The following is a 16,434-nucleotide window of genomic DNA, read 5'->3' on the forward strand; positions in this document are numbered from 1 at the left end:
TCTCTTTGGCAGACGACGTGATGGGGAAGGTTTTTAACCATGTAACCTGTACTAGGTTAACACGCAGGGTGGTAAAACCTGTGCCTAGTTGCATCTAGGGCAGCCTAACACCTATTGCTCACAAAGGAGTTTAAGAGGACGGTGTCTGCGCAGTAACTCTTATTCCCATGCACTCACACAGCCCTCGGGAATTTGCAGATCAGGACAGACAGCCTCCAGTCATGATTCTCCAGCAGAGAAAGGACCTTTCACGTCACATGGTGACTTGTGTCTGCAATAAGGCATTCTCCAGTGACTGGCTCTTGTTTATTCTCTGCCAGAACACCTGGTATGCTTTTCCCCAGGAAGGAAGTCATGCTGTAGTCAGGTTGTGTCTCTTTCTGCTTTTTGATAAGTTAAACAGGTTGACCTCCTTAAATTACTGAGATCTGTGGCCTTCAGGTCATCTTTGATTCAAAGTTATTTTTAAAGTATGAATTTCAGCATTAGACTTGCCCAGGTCACAGAGAGGCCTGATCATCTCCCTTCTTCTCCTAAGTCTTGTCTTTGCACAGCCAGGCACTTCTAGAGCATTGTCCACAGGGATTGTGCTGTTTGTTTGTTTGCTTGTTTTCTGTCTGATTCCTTTTAAGATCACTTTTTTTTTTTTTCAGGACTGAAAGTTGTTCACTGCAGACGTGGTCTTATCTATTTCATGGACATCTTTTCCTTTTCATTGCTTTCATCTGGCTTACAAGAAGTTTTATGAGAGTGACCTCCTTACCAGTGCAACAGGTCATTCTGCACCGGCCCTATCCTCATTATTTTTAGTACTAACAATATTTGTGTCTTCAGCAAACTGTGTCAGAATGAAACATATCTGCTCACCAAGCGCTGAATTAAATGGTGACTCACACTGTACCCAGGACTCATACCTGGACATCCACATCAGAAACTGTTGCTCAGTGGGGGGCTTCCAGGGATAGACCTCTTGCATTTGGTTCAACACAGTTCCATTTCATCTCCTTCCCTGTTAATGTTGTGTAATGCTGTTTTGTTCTCACCAGATTGTTTTGGGATATTAATGCTACCAGAAGCCTAAATAGATCTGAGCCATCACCTTTTCCAAATAAACCTGAAGTCACATCAAAGACTGACAAAAACAAAAAACAAGCTTATGCAGCAAGATCAGTCTCCTTCAAATCAGGCTGATTGGCATTAGCTGGAGAATCTCATATCAGCTCTTCTCTTGCTTTGCCTAGAAATTTTCAGGTCTTCTGTTTGCTCTTTACAAATACCAGCCGAGCACCGCTCCGCTCCAGTCTTCTGGGGCATCTCTGAAATTCCAGAACTTATTAACAAGTTGGTTTTTTGAGCAACAGGACTGAGGAACCTGGCTTCTCCAAGGATTCATTTCCTGTGTGTTCTATACTTGCCATGCTTTCAGCCAAGGTACCCTGATGACACCCTTCCTGCAATGTGCCACAGCTGCGAGTCCATTCCCCTCGCCTGCAGCCAATGCCTTGGGCTCCTCCTTCCCCATTCTCTAGCACACACAGCTTCCTCAGTATTTTCTGCTTAATTTGTTTCAGCCTGCTGCCCAGACTGCTCTGACCAGCAGGGTTTTGCCCAGCAGCATGGCCGTGAGGTCTCCTCCAGCACAGTCACCAGCAGCATCTCTGTCTGACTGCTGGTTCTCTCTCATACAACTTATTGGAGCTTATTTACCTTTCAGACTCTGCTTCATTTGTCAAGCCCAGCTGAATGCGGCCCATGGCAACTGATAGATGAGCAGATGGACTGATGGACAGCAGAGCAACTGCAGGAGCCTCACTGCCCTCAGGACACAAAGCTAAATCAGAGCAGCAGAAGTCCACTTGGCCTCAGGACTGGTGTAAATAATGTCTACGTGATGACTGTGCCAAGCAGAAATAACAGCCTTGCATCTTTCTAGGTGTGATAATGCAGAGGGTATGTTATTGATCCTGGTCCAGATCTTGGCCAAATACACAGCAGAGGGAGTTTTCAGATTTCTGTCTTCATTTTGTCATCACATCACCTTCACTCGACCACCCTCAGAGTAACACTTCTTGTGTAATATGTCTCTCATCTTCCCTTTTCCACTGGCATCCACCTGCACCTCCAGCAGCCCAACCGACCCCCCCTCTTCACTTAAATGTCCCTGTTGTTTCTTGCTGCTTTTCCTTTCAGCCCATCCCAAGTGCCTCCTTTTGCCATACTGCACCTCTGGACCCACTCTCCCAAAGAAGCGTGCCTTTCCCTTTATGTCAGGTGAGAGTGATGTAAGCATGACATCAGCCCCTGTGCTTGCTGCTCCCATCACCTCAGTGCCTTTCCTGACTTCTGTCACCCCTCCCAGGATTTCCTTGGTCCCTGCAGCATCTTCTTCCTCCTCCTTCCCTTTCCTGCCTCTGGCTCTTTCACTTCCTTCTGCAGTTTTGCTCTTCAGGGGGATTTTCAGTGTTTATGTCATTTGGATTTTCGCCCTTTAACTGACCTTTCCCTGGTTGAATTTTCTCAACTGTTTTGTGCTTCCCAATTATTCTAAACACATTCATCATCATTTGAAAAGGTCAGGAGGAGCCCGTCTGGCTGAGGTAGCCCTTTCCAGAGCTTTCTGCCCTTGGTTCCCCCTGGACCCCAACCGTGATGCAGCACTGTCCTGCCCTGCCCTGTCCTCTTGCCATCCTGAGCAGAGGTGTGCTGGTGCATCCAGCCATGCACAGTCACTGTCTCAAATGTGAAAATCCCATGGATGCTCCCATATGCTTACAAAAGCCCTGATGTGTGAAAGGTGTGCACAGTCCTGCTTACAAGTTTGGGAACTCATGGAGGGCCTGATGGACAGCAGCAGCCCCAGAGCCCTAAGGTCTGTCAGAAGGTGGCAGAGCCTGTTCCAGGCAACACACTGCACTCGTGCTTGGTACTGAGTGCCCATTGGTCACCTGTGTCCATCCCTGATGCTGTGGCAGGTTGCTTCATAGAGCAGAGCCGTCTGTGCTATTTCCTGTTTTATCAGGGTCAGTGACAGCCTTTCCTCATCACTTCATGATGAAAAGTTTGATTGTTTCTGAGGATCTGAGGAAATTGCTTTCTGGCTCCCTCATATTTCAGACCCTGGAGTGGAAGCTGCCTTGATGCCTCCGACTTTCATCTCCCTCCCAGGGCTGCTCGGCGGCCGCCTCCTGATTTGCCCTATGCCTGCTGGTGGTGCTGATGGTGGAGGGCGAATCTCCCTGCAAAACACGCAGCCCCTCCGAGGCACATAATCTTATTTTCTCTCATTTCACTGCCACGTCCCTGCCATCTCCAGACGCATCCATCGATCCCCAGCAGAGACAGCTCGGGTACCTGCGGGGCGATCCCGTGGCTGGATCAGACCCCGCTCTGCTCCCACAGCACCCAGCGTCCCACTCGGCCCACGCGTGGGCGCCTCGGCTCTGTCCGTGGGGCTCCCCCGGTCCCACGCCGGCCGCGGCTAACGCCCCGGACCCGGAGCTCGGCGAGTCGGGGACGCGGGGCGGAGGAACGACGAACGGAGGTGGCGGGGACGCGGCGGGGAGGGGGATCCCGAGGGGTCCCCGAGGCCGGAGCCGTCCGGGGGAGGCGTTCGCTCTGCCGAGAGAAGCGGCGGGTCCCTTGGAGACACCTCTCTCCATAGCAACCCAATCGCTTCCTGGGAAGATCCCGAAATAACCGACACGACGGGAGCGGCGCGGAGCGGGCAGCGGCGGCGGAGAGTCAGCAGCACCGGGCAGGTCCGGAGGGGCGGCCGGGGAGGGCGGGGAGGGACCGGCGGTGCCCCTGCAATCCCGGCACCGGGGCTCCGGGCGGCGGGCCCCCCCGGCGGGCGCCCCTCGGACTGCAGCAGGCTCGAGGGCGACGGTGTCGGCCCGCGGCCGTGCCAGCAGCCATGGGGTTAACGGGAGGCAGCGAGCGAGAGAGACGGAGACGGAGAGAGAGAAAGAGGGGCTGGACCAGCGCTCGGCAGCTGTTTATTTCAAGGCATCTCTCGCTCCCTCTCCCTCAGCCAGGGCTCAGCCTCGCCGAACCTTCCTTCTCCTCTCCTTCTTTCGTCCTGACCATGGGCGGCAGCGGCGGCAGCGGCCGTGCCCCTCCGGCCCTCAGCCCCGCCGCCCCGGCTGCGCCCCGCCCGGCTCCCCGCAAGGTAAGTTCGCTCCGGGCTCGGGCACGGCGTGGGGACGGGGCCGCAGGGCGAGGGGAGGGCGGTGTGCGCCCGTCCGCGAATCCTCTCTCCCCGTCTCCTTCCCCGTGTCCTTTCTCCCCTCTTCTTTCCCCTCTCCCCATCGAGGTGCCTGTCCCCTCCCAGCCGGCTGTCTTTCCCCGCCGCTCCTCCTTCTCCTCTCCGGACTGGAGATACCGAGAGGCCGGGAGGGAGCGGGCACAGCCGCGGCGTTGCTGCCTCTCGCCCTCCAGCTCCGGGCTCCATCACAGACCTGTTGTGCTGGAGCACCGGAGCCTGCGCTGAGACAGACGACTTCAGCCTAATTGGCGTAGCTGGAGAGAAGAAACGGAGAGGTCAGTCCCTCCTCCAGAACGGCCAGGGCTGCATCGTGCCACAGAGAACGACTTGGATGGGGAGACGGCACCTGGAATACTCGGATGCCCGAGAACAGTAGGAAGCTGGGAGGCAGGAGATTGGCAGACTCATGACATGTATTGCAGGCAGGCACTAGATGGCAGGGGACCGGCATCCTAGAGTGCTGGCTGGAATGGGGCCATGCTCACAGTTCCCAAATGCAGGAAGACTTGAGCTCAAAGGACTGCTGCCAGGGATATCCACAGTGAATCCTGTTCCCTAGATACCGAGGTGTCCAAATGCACGGGCACCATTATTCTCCACCCCTGGATTGTGCCCTAGCCCAGCATTTCCATGCCTAGCCCACTGGTGCTTGCTCCGGCACCCACCAGTGGTATGTCTGCCAGCTGGCACTGAGCACTGCAGGACCTGCACGGACACTGGGTGAGCCCACGGGCCCCTCTGTGAGACTGGCCATACCATGGCTCTGCCACCAGCCCATACCCTGTCAGGCAGCAGGCAGAGCAGCCTGACATGAGCCACCACGTTCAGACTGCCAGCCCCGAGGTCAGCTTGCTCTGTGAGCCATCATTCCCAGCCACATGCACACGGGAACTCCCTCCCAGATGGGCTCAGCTTCTCCCATGGCTGGGCACCAGTACTTGGCCTCACACCTCCAGTGGTCTGAACTCCTTCAAGTGCAGCGGTTGCCTCCTTAGGGCAGCTGACCTGGAATCCTTCCTTTTCCCTGTTCCCTCCCAGAAGGATGCAGAATCCCTTCTCACCAGCACTGAGGCTCCTGCTTACTGCTACCAAAACAACAATGATTGCAGCTCTGCATCTTGGACCGCAAGCTTCAGGATGCTCACAGCCACAGAGGAAAACATAGATGCGAGATGCTCAGGGCACAAGTGGTGTTGCAGCATCTCACTGCCAGTGTCCCAACTCTCTCCACTCAATGCCCAGAGGTAGTCGCTGGGCTCCACAGTCCCAGAGTGCCGTCACCTATCAGTAGCTATCACCATAGTCCTGGGTGCTGGCTAGGAGTTACAAATGCCAGCCAGTGTTCTGCCTCCATGAGCAGGGCTGGGTCCCCCTCAGGTTTGTTTTGATTTTTTATTACCATTCCAAGTGGGATCGTTGCTGTGGGGGAGCTGAGCAGAGAGAGGATTTGCATGAAGCTCTCGGTGCTGCAGGGTTGCTAATGGCGAGTGCTATTTCAGCTGCTAGCAAGTTTCATAATCTTGGCCCAGCTCTGGTGGATGTTCTGTTCCTCGGGGTCATAAGCCTCTTTCCTCTTCTCCTGTCCCTCCCCTCGCTCCCCAAAGTGGTCGGCAATTTTGTTGTTCCACTGGAATATATCTGTCATGTGAGGTCATCGCTGCATAAGTAGAGGTGATTGATTGCTTAGGTTGCAGGGCCCCATCCCATTTTGGGCTTTGAATGCCGGGTTGGAGACCTTAACCGGACCTGGTTCTCGCAGGAGAGCGATGTGGGGTGCGGAGAGGCACGGTGATGCATTCCCGACAGATTGAGTGGCTGAGCAAACAGACTGCTGCATTCGGAACTAGCTGGAGCGCTTGGAGAGCAGACAGCTCCATTCCTAGAGGCACAGTAGCACAGCAGTCGAGCCCGAGATGCTACAAAAATACAGATAGATCATCATCTGCCAGCAGAGCCAGGCAGGAGTGGGCGCAGCTCCCTTCCCATCCCCAGATGGAGGAGGCTGCCCACTTGTCACCAGCACGTCCTGCGTGTGCTCGGCCTCACCCAGCATCCCTGGTCAGAGTAGATCTCTGCTCAGCACCAAGAGATTCGCAGATTTTAGGGCCAGGGGACCATTTTGATCATCCAGTCTGATCTACAGTGCAGCACAGGCCAGAGAATTTCACCAATTTCATTTCCTGTGTCAAGCCCACAGCCTCTGGTAGAACTACAGCATCTGTTTGAGAAATACATGTAAATGCTTCAGGCAGCAGGGAATTCACCAGCTCTCAGGTAAACCGTTCTAGTATGTGACCCTCTTTATTAATAGTATCGTTCCTCATAGGAATTTGTCAAACTTCAGTATTTTGTAATGGAAGGATACGGATTGCATTTGATGTGAGGGAGCTACCGCACGGGTATTGCTGCACGTGGCTGGCACCTCCACTCTTCTATTCCAGTGAGAGCTTTTATATTTGAATAGGATTTTTCCTAGGGACTACTGCATACCACAGTTCTGGATGTGGAGGAGTTGCCCATAGCAAATCCCAGGGCTTCACCCAAGCATGGTGGCATCTGGATTCCAGAGCTCAGGAGTCGTATCTGTGGTTCAGCCTGTGCTCCCTGCTCAGAGCTGGCATGCAGCGTGCTGTGCTCCCAGGCACTAGTTAGACTGCACATTCCCAGCTCCCTTGGTGAGCAGCCACGTGTGTTCTGGGGCAGAGCTGCTGAGATCTGCTCTCACATCCCAAATGCAGTGGTTGTGGGCTTCAGATTTACAGAGGGAGGACGTTTGGCTGTGTCACTGGCTTAGGGGAGCAGCAGCAGGATTTGGGCTTCCAACCTGCAAATTCACTCAGAGCTACTCCTAGCCCCAGATCTACAATCTGACCCTGTAGCGAGGTCTGTATGCAATAGCAACGAGCGATGTAATTCTTACTCTTTGCTTCCAAGCACCGAGATTCACAAACTGAGCTCATTGAAGTGCCCTGGGGAAATAGCTTTGTCATTCACACTCTGTCATCTGTGCATAACAGGACGCTGGAACGCAGTGATGAAGGCCCTGTACCTAGAGTGGAAGCACACGGGTCCATCTCTCCACCCTGGAAGCAGCCCTATTCATTTTTATCACAATTAGTCCTGGGAGATAGCTGAAAGCAGGAACTGTGCCAGGTGGTGCTGGTGCAGAAATCCAGCCTCCCTGGCACACAATGGCCACCTGAATGGTGTGAGGTACAAAGGCGCTGGGATTTGTATCTTCAGGCAGGAAAAGCATTCAAGCCCCCTTCTTCTCCCCAAAGATCTACTATTCTCTTCAGCAGCAGGATAGGAACTGATTCAAGGGCATTTGCTGTGCTTGCCCTGAAGCATAGCAGTGTCTGTCCTCAGGACACAACTCTCCCTGTCAGCAGCTCAACGCAGAATGCCCCAGACATGCTTTATCTGCTGCTGCACAGGTACACTGCTGGGAGATCCATGCCCTGCTCTGAGCACCAGCGCTGAGTGCATAGGAGAGTCCAGACCTTGCTGGCTGGCATTTCAGCATGAATTCCTTTCCCTTTGCTCTCATGTGGGAGAAATGCTGGTGCTCCTTCATCAAACATGCCTGCTGTGCTCATGCCAGGACACACACTTATGTCTCTGGCCTCAATATCATGAACAAAACAGAATGCACTGACTGGCAGCAACTGACATTGTCTCAGTCTTGCACTCCTCTGGAGCTGCCTTTGGGGTAGGGCATAAGAAGTCACTTGCTTTTCACTGTCTGCAGCAGGATCTGTGCACAGGGTGCCTTAGGTTTGAGCTTTGCACCCAGTTTCCAGCCATCACCATCACTGCAGTGTGTGCGGGTCTCACCCCCTGCCCTCAGGTCTGGTTACAGCCACAGTCTGCTTCCTAGGGCTGAAATTTAGGTTTTCAGGTGCAAAAGCAAGAACAATTTGGGTCTGTAGGGTACTACAGGGATCCCTATTTCCAGGCCTTAGATTCTGGGAATGCTTGGTGCTTCTCCTGGAGTTCACTGACACAGGCAGTACAGAGAGGTCTCTACTACAAGACTGGAGCAGGGTGATTTGTGCCAATGAGCTAGCAAAGCATGGTGAGTGGGAGGGAATGCAGGCCAGTGCTCTGCCCCATGTCCTGTTGTAGCTCTCCCAGGAGGAACACTGGCACTTAGGTGTGTCCACTCTGCCCTGTGGGACTAGCATGGATGTTCACCTCCAGCTGGAGAGGATTTCCACTTCTGAAGTGGCACTACCCATATTCACATCTTCAACCTGATGCCAGTGCTGCAGCTTGTGATGCCGTGCAGAATGTGGCTTTTCACCCTAAGGGAACAGCCATGGCATCCTGAAGGCAGCCCAGTGGTTTGCATGCACCCTGGCCTGAAGATTCTCAGAGAGATTCCTGACATTTGGAATTCCCTCCCTTTCCCAAGTCCAAAGGATTTCCTTGCCAGACACAGTCCTCCACAGCATCATGATCACCATCCAGATGGCCAAGATCTTGCTAGCATGAGCTTTGGAAGAAACTTGCTCCATTCTGCTGCTTCTCCGCAGAGCTGCATTTTAACGAGCCCCCTCTAAGGCTTAGAGGTTCAGGAGCAAAGTACAAAGAAACGCTGAGAATAGCTTCTCTTTTGTCCTCATCTTCATCTCTGGATCTCTCCAGAGACAGATCTTGCCCCGGAGGGAAGGGCAGGGCACATTAGCCAACAATTCCTTTTTTTTTTTCCTGTGAACTTTGTTTAAATATTTAACAGAAAGAAACTAAAAATATCCCGGGTTAATGCAGCAGGAACCAGACAGCTGCTCGCTTCTTAGGTGTTCTTCCTCCCAGCCCCTCTCTTCATGTGCACACGGCGGGGCGAAAGACCCCCAGCCCAGCGAGGAAGTCTGCGGGAGGAAGGCTTTCAGCCTTCAGGGCTGCCAGGGACCAAGAAGGGGGACGGCCGCGGCTCCATGGGAGCTGCAAGGTGCAGTGCGGCGGGCGCAGGGCTGGAGGTGCTCAGCCTTCTCGATGACTCCTTCCCGCGTTCCCATGGCCAAGCACTCTTTTCTCCATCCCACAGCAGCAGGAGGGCACAAATGGGGGTTGTCAGTGCACGTGCTTCCCCTTTCACAATGAAGGGACAAACTGAATGTCGTGAATGATTTTTCCTGCATGTGTCCTGCGGGGTGAATCCCGAGTCAGGTACATAACAGCTCATTGGGGAAGGGCCGGCGCTGCGCCAGGCGCTGAAGGGAAGAGACAAGCGGCATGAAGGGCAGGCGGCCGCGCTGCTGCCGGGCCGGTGCCGAAACCCATCCAGGTGCTGTCCCCTGGCTGCGCTGCTCCCAGCGGATGGGTGACCGGGAATGGGAGAGCTGGGGCAGGAAGGGAGGGGCGGTGCGGTGCGGCGGACGCTCGGACAAGGAGTGTAGAAAGGTAATCCCGTTTAGCTAAGAGGAAAGTAAATACTAAATATTCGATAGGCATATTTTTGCTCTTAAGTTCTTTACTAATGCTGAACTTTTCTCGCTGATTCACTCTTTCCCAATCTTCCTGGTTTATCACTTGTGCACTTCCCCTCTCGCTCCCTCACCCCAGCACACAATGAAGAGGCTCCTTTTTAATAAATGGATTACACGCTCCACACTATAAATAAACACGGGAATTAAGATTCCAACTTGTTCTGGCGATAAGCAAACAAAGGCGCTGGAGCCCCCCCTCGGCCCTCAGACAGGAGAGTCTTCTGGGAGGCTGCGCACGCGTCTCTACACGTGTGCTCAAGAGGCAGCTCAGTGCTCCCCGGTGCATGTTTCTGTGGGTCAGGGAGCAGTCCTGCGTTGGATACACCTGCATGTGCCACCATGCCGTGCCTTGCTCTGCCCATCAGGGCTGCAGGTTTGCACCAGTGCTGAGCAGAGAGCGACTGCCACGAGGTGAGGGTGCAACTTGACCTCTCTCTCTTGCCTTCCAGTGAACAGCATGAGGCAGGACCTCGCCGCGTGACGAGGTGTTGCTGCATCTGTGATGGACCCTGGTGCCTGGTAGGTTCACAGCCCCTGTGATACGGGAAGGAGATATGTGCATGTGCAGCGGGCCTTCCTAGTGGGAGAGACAACTGGATAACACGTTCTTCCTCCTCCCACAGCAGGATGCCTCTCCTGGTCTCCTCCATCCACTCCCTGCAGCTATGGCACTTCCTCCTCCTGGTTTCAGCCATTCCTCCACCCGCCGTCTGGTCTCTCCGCCCTCGTGGCCCCATGGCTGCCCGGCCTCTCTGTGCCCGACGCAGCCCCTCAGCTCTCCGGCCCATATGCATCTGGGACAGGACCTCATTGCCGGAGTGGGATTCGCGCCTTGCCACGCCACGACAGCGGGTCCTGATCCCCCGAGGAGGGGATCTGCGCCACACCGTGCGGCTGAGACGCCAAGCAGCAGGAGCCAGGCCTGCCACCCCCTCTGGCTTTGAGGATGGCATGCCCTCCTCCCAGTACCCCTGGGCCATAGTGTGGGGTCCCACAGTGTCAGATGAGGATGGAGGGGATGCCAACTCGGCCAACCCCGGCTTCCCACCATTGGGTTACACCTTTGTCTCACCACGTGGGATGGCGACGGCACAGCCCAACTCCCACTCGCTGCTGCACAATGCGGGGCTCAACCTCCGTGAGACCCCAGCCACCCTGCGGCCCTTCCTGTTTGGGCCCCGGGGTGAAGGTAGGCTGCCTATTGCTTCTCCCAGCCTGGTTCTTGCCTAAAGCCATAGAATCATGGGGTATCCCATTCTGGATGGGACCTACAAATATCACCACGTCCCACTCCTGGCCCCATGCAGGACCATTCCAAAATTCAATGGAATTCTGAAAGCGTTGTCCAGTCACTCCTTAAACTCCAGCAACCTGGGACCAATCCCATTGCCCTGAGGGGCCTGTTCTAGTGCCTGACCACTCCCTGGTGAAGAACCTTTACCTAACCCCTTATCTGACCTACTCTGATGCAGATCTGTGTTGTTCCCTTTGGTCTTTCTGCAAAACTCAGCAGTGCCCCATCAGGGAGCTTGCATCAACCGCTGCTTTCTGGGGGCTGACAGGGTGTCTGCCACACTGCTCTTGTCCCCTTTGTCTTGCAGGAGTGGACCCCCAGCTCTATGTCACGATCACCATCTCTATAATCATTGTCCTGGTTGCCACTGGGATCATATTCAAGTTCTGGTAAGTGGTGCTTGGTATTCATGGACATTGTTTCGTGATGGTGCTCTGAGATCACAGACTTGGGTGCTGAAGAATGTGTTGAACCCCTAGATGCAAGGGGCACTTATTGTCTTGCTGCTCTTCTCTCCCAAGCTGGGACCGTAATCAGAAGCGCCGGCGCCATTCTGGGCAGCAGAGCAGCGGGAGGCAGCAGGATAGCCAGCAGCCCCTCACTGACCTGTCCCCTACCGCCATCAGCATCCTGGGGCCCTACAGTGATTCCCTAGCACCCACCCCCGAAGCAGAGGAACCCCGGCAGGGGCAGGAGGGTGTGGAGAAACTGGGGGGCCATGGGAAAAGCACCGCCTTCCAGCTCAACCGGTGAGTCCAGCAGGGAGCAGTGGGTGGCAGGCACAGAGAGCAGAAGGGTGAGGATGAGCAGGGCAGATCGGCCCTCTGTGGAGGGCCCATGCGAGAAAAGAGCACTGGCTGGTTAGCGAGGCTCTGGGGCAGCTCAAGTGCCCACCTCTAATTCTTTTCCAATTCCCTTTTCCCCCCCCAGAATTCCACTGGTGAACCTGTGATGCAGATGGGAGAAGCAGAACTGGCTCCCCCACCCTCCTGCCACAGCGGGGAGCCCACGCTTCTGCCACCTCTGCTACCCCAGGAACAAAACAATCTCCTTGTGCCACGGCCCGCTGCCACAGTTGTTAACTAACTCCACCAGGACGTGCCTGGGCAAATGGACGAGCTGGGCCTCGCTAGCATCCTACCTCCATGCAGGATGGGATGTGGAGCGAGTGGGACGTGGGAGGGGAGGCAGCTGTTGGTTTTGTGAAGTCATAGCCTTCCCTGCCTCCCTCTTTGCACACACACATGCGCTTTCCAACCTCTGCGACTCTCCCACCAGTGCATGCCTGACAAAGGGGTAGGTGAGGTGGAAAGGCGTCCCTCTGTCCCCACGGGCCCAAGCCCCTCTGTGTGTCCTTTCCTGTGTCGTGTGCTTTGATGTGAACGTCTGGAGTTCAGTGGCTGCAGCTTCACCTCTGGGCTGGGGATCAGGTGATGGCAGGTCCTCCTGTTCCCAAGACCTTGGCCTTCCTGAGGGTCGCAAGGTGAATCTTGGGAAGAAGAGGCTCACACAGCACCTGATCCTCTCAGTTATCCATTTCCTTGAAGGAAGCATTACCCAACCTTTGATATTCACATCTTCCTGTTTTCTTTCTGCCTCACACTCCCCTGTTTTCTGTCTTCAGCTTGTATCTTTCTTCATCTCTCAGTCCCCAGTGTTTCTGTTTCTTTCTCTCTGTTCTTCCTCCCCTCTTCTCTTGCCAGTTAAGGTTGGAAAAAGTTCCGTTCCCTTCCCAAATGTTTAGACCCCTTGGAAGTCTCCTTGCTGCCCCATTCTACCCCCTCAGTCTCCTTCATCAAGGTTTTATCTCTGTGGTGATATTCTTCAGAAAATCAGAGGTGAAGTCTTCTGGGCATTTAGCAAGAGTCCTGTCCATTGAGATCCTGCTGAAGCAGCAGAAGTGTGACAAGCGGATACAGCTGTGTATGAGGAGTGTGAGCTTTGCTGGGCTGTGGTGGGGAAATGCTTTCTGACACGCTGCAGGTAATAGCAGCAGAGATGTCTCTGTTTGCTTGGGATGGAAAAAAGCAATTCAGAGAGCTCTGAAGGCTTGGCATGAGCTGTTGGGAGATCTCTCTTGGAATGCCTTGTGATGGGAGAACCCTGAGGCAATGTTTGCCAATAGCATGAGAGAAGGGTACCTATGTGCAGCCAGACATAGGATGCCAACTTCCCTGAGCACACATTGTTATCAACTATTGCCCTCCCCTGGCTTTTGTGGGCACTTTCAAATAAATTCACAGGCCCACACTGCAGCCACTGAACTGCAGATTGATGCAAATTTGGGTAAGGTAGCCCCAGGAGCACAGAAAAACCTTCAGCTGCTGGACTGATGTGTCCAGAGACAGGAACTTGGCCACCATTTTAAGGCTGAAATGCACCACACAAGGTCTCTGACAAAAAGTTATCTGTTATCTCTGAGAATAGGAAATGGCCTTTCCCCCTTTATCTCTGTAGTAAAAGCATATTCTTGACAGGACAAAGCACAGGGAGTTTTCCCACAGGGTCTGATTCTGCCCATTTACCCAGCTGAACGACTGGTGATCTCAGGTCCCACCTGGCTCACTGTGAAGGGCATTTAAATGAGAGGGTAGCTTACAATAAGCTTCATGGAAAACAGTAGAGATTTGGAGAAAATGACAGGTCAAATAAAATTATCGCCTTATTAGAAGCACAGAATGGCTGAAAGATGTAGGTGGAAAAGGACTCTGGAGGTCTCTAATCTAAGCACAGGCTGAGTCTCCGCTCTCAGCAGTGGATATTATTGCTTCACTGTAAATCAATCTATTACTGAGCAATTTCTTTACCGAGGCCCCTCTCGAGGCTTTAGTGGGCATTTCAAGCTGTGGATGGACAAACAATGGAGCAAGTGGCTCTTCCTGCCCACTGCCCCACTCCCACCACCCCTGAGTGCAGGTCAGGGCTGTTCCCCCTCGCTCTGGAATGAGCAGAGCTGGAGAGGGACGTCTGCGCGCAGCCTGCAAAGGGCTGCATCAGTTATTCCCGGCAGTTTACAATATAATGCCTTCAACTTGTTTAAGTAATCTTGCAGACCAGGCTAATTAGATTGCTCTTTGATCAATAGCGTTTGTTGAAACAAGGCCAGAGTTTAGACTCTACCACTTCAAGGGCTGTCCTTGGACTTTCCACATGCTGTGTTTGAGAGAAAGACTGTGAGAAAGTGGCAGGGCACTGCAGAAGGGGTAGTGAAAACCTTTCCCGACTCTTGCTGCAGGAAAGCCCCGTTCTCTGCTGGCCATGCTTTGTAAACTCTGCAAACACATCAGATTTCAGTGTTTTGTTTTGTTTTCCTTTAATGTGTCTGTTCCCATTCAAAGTATTTCCAAGGAATGAAACCTTTCATGGACACTGTGGTAAGACTGAAGCTGGGAAATGCTGTAGAGAAAGCTCTTACAATAACAGAAGCTTGGAAACGCTGAACATCTTTTCCAACACCAACTGTTCTAGCCAAACATGTTTTTATCATGGTCATTCACTCACATTAAACAGGCTAAATATGGGAAAAACCTTCACCGTCCTTCCAACATACATGCATTCAAAATGTGTTTGAATACATAGGCTTCTTCCAGTCAATAAATAATCTCACTGGATCTGTTTTCCCCATGACTGGAGCCTTACAAACCACCCTCCTCTGTGCAGAATGGAGCCTGCCGCCTCACCTGGTCCCAGGTAATGTTCTGTGAGATGCCCACACACACGGACCACTTGACACCGCCAAGCGTAAGGCCAGAGCAGAGGCCAGCACCCTCTCAGACACAATCTAACAGGTTTCCCTGTCTTCCGAGTGACTGGAGGAAAAAGATCTGGGTTGAATCCTGTCCAGTGGAAATTTCACAGAGAGAAATGTGTGTGGAGAAAACTACTGGAAAAGCTTGTTGATTTGGGCTGAGCCTGTCTGATATTTCTGGTCAATTAGATGGAAATGCCTGGGTGGGCTGGGCAGCTGCGTCCCTGTGGAACTCCTCAAGGGATATGCTTTTGCTAACAAAAGGCCTTGTGGTCTTCCTTCTGGGGGAAGGAGGAAAGGCTCAAGGCACAATCCTTCCCCTCTGCCCTGTATAGTGTTGGAGCAAGACCCCAACTCTTCACCCAACAGAGTGAGGTGACCACTAGGTCAAACCCTGCTTGAGCTTTCCCATATGGTTTAGTTATGTCTGGTTGACGAGGGAACAGAGCTCAGCCCTGTGTTTCCACAGCTCTCCCCCAGTGTGACTTACAGCAACACACCCAGCCCAGTGTCCCACAGCTTCAGAGAGGGCTATCTACCTCTTCCTCTGCGGCACCGAAGTGCCCTTGTAATTTGGCCCTTCACACACTTTCCTGCTAAGGAAAAATGCTTGGAAAGGAGCTGTTTGCTCACCTCCCACACATCCTCATATGAAAACACCATCATTTTCAGATCGGTCTGAGTAGAACTGTGGTTTTGACGTTTCACTTTCAAAACCCACACCCATGGCACAGCCTTATAGTCAAGTCCTGCAGCACAAAAGCCCTGGACCAAATTCCAGCTACCCAACCATACCCCAGCTAGCCCTACCTTGGCAAGACAATAGAGGGGGGCCCTTCTTTCACCAGCTGCCAGCCCTCTGTTCCTCCTTTCCTGTTGTCTTCCCCCTCCCACTGTTTCCCTGCTCCTGTCCTGTACCAGAGTCTCCCTCCAGGTTCTGCTCCCCTCCTGCTGTTTTGCTCTCCCACTCCGCTCTCGTTCTCTCTCTGCCATTTGGTCTTGTTCTGCTGCAGCTCCCACCCTCCCTTTGCTCTTCCTCCTGCTTTCCGCTCGGTCTCGCTCCCCCTCCCCTGCCCTTGTGCGCTGTGATATATATTTTTGTAGGATTTCTCTTCTCCTTGTGGTGAAATACTCAATTCTTGTGGGATGTTAGTTTCAACATTTTTAAATAAACCTTTACAAAATACTGCAAGCAGAGCTCCTGCTGCTGTGGAAGAGGCTGTGATGTCAGGGGTGGGAAGAGAGGGATTTCACCCTGGACACTGGTAGAACTGGAGCTCAGTTATCTGCCGTCCCGTGCCCTCCTCCAGGGAGTGGGCAGAGTGATTTGCTTCTGCATCCATCTCACTTGGCTTCCTCATGGCCAAAAAGGTCTTCCAGCCTTCCTTCCAGCTTTCCCCAGGACCCGGCCCCGCTGGGGGAGTCTGTGGGGGCCCTGCACATCCACTTCTCAGCCCTGAGTGACTGCTTTTGTGGCAGAGCTGCTACCTCCCAGCCACTTTCTGGGGCTGCTTGTCACACACGGGTTTATGCTGAGAGCCAGGGTGGCGGTGAGAGGTGAGAGAAGCTGGAGAGACAGAGAGATGCAGGAGCAGAAGCCTCCCTCTCTCTGTTCCCTGTGGCTGCCTCCGCAATT

General features: G+C 53.5%; 1 protein-coding gene across 2 annotated transcripts; it reads left to right on the forward strand.

The window, feature by feature from the left end:
- Positions 1–3,706: 3,706 nt before the first annotated feature.
- On the forward strand, positions 3,707–15,995 carry PIANP (PILR alpha associated neural protein). 2 transcript variants are annotated; one of them, XM_072352594.1, is made up of 6 exons: positions 3,707–3,758; positions 10,206–10,275; positions 10,380–10,945; positions 11,358–11,439; positions 11,572–11,799; positions 11,981–15,995. In XM_072352594.1, the coding sequence occupies exons 2-6, from the start codon at positions 10,259–10,261 to the stop codon at positions 12,000–12,002; spliced, it is 915 nt and encodes a 304-aa protein (XP_072208695.1). In that variant the 5' UTR covers positions 3,707–3,758; positions 10,206–10,258; the 3' UTR covers positions 12,003–15,995. The 2 variants fall into 2 exon arrangements, with proteins under 2 accessions (XP_072208695.1, XP_072208601.1); XM_072352500.1 differs by lacking the exon at positions 3,707–3,758 and adding an exon at positions 4,035–4,168.
- Positions 15,996–16,434: the final 439 nt, after the last annotated feature.

This window comes from Excalfactoria chinensis, chromosome 1, assembly GCF_039878825.1.
Source record: "Excalfactoria chinensis isolate bCotChi1 chromosome 1, bCotChi1.hap2, whole genome shotgun sequence".
Lineage (NCBI taxonomy): Eukaryota > Metazoa > Chordata > Aves > Galliformes > Phasianidae > Excalfactoria > Excalfactoria chinensis.

Excerpts from the sequence above, each read along its gene's own strand:
- PIANP (XM_072352594.1), top strand. Across the intron at positions 10,946-11,357 it reads GTTTGGGCCCCGGGGTGAAG|GAGTGGACCCCCAGCTCTAT; the intron begins GTAGGCTGCCTA and ends TTTGTCTTGCAG. Across the intron at positions 11,440-11,571 it reads GGGATCATATTCAAGTTCTG|CTGGGACCGTAATCAGAAGC; the intron begins GTAAGTGGTGCT and ends TTCTCTCCCAAG.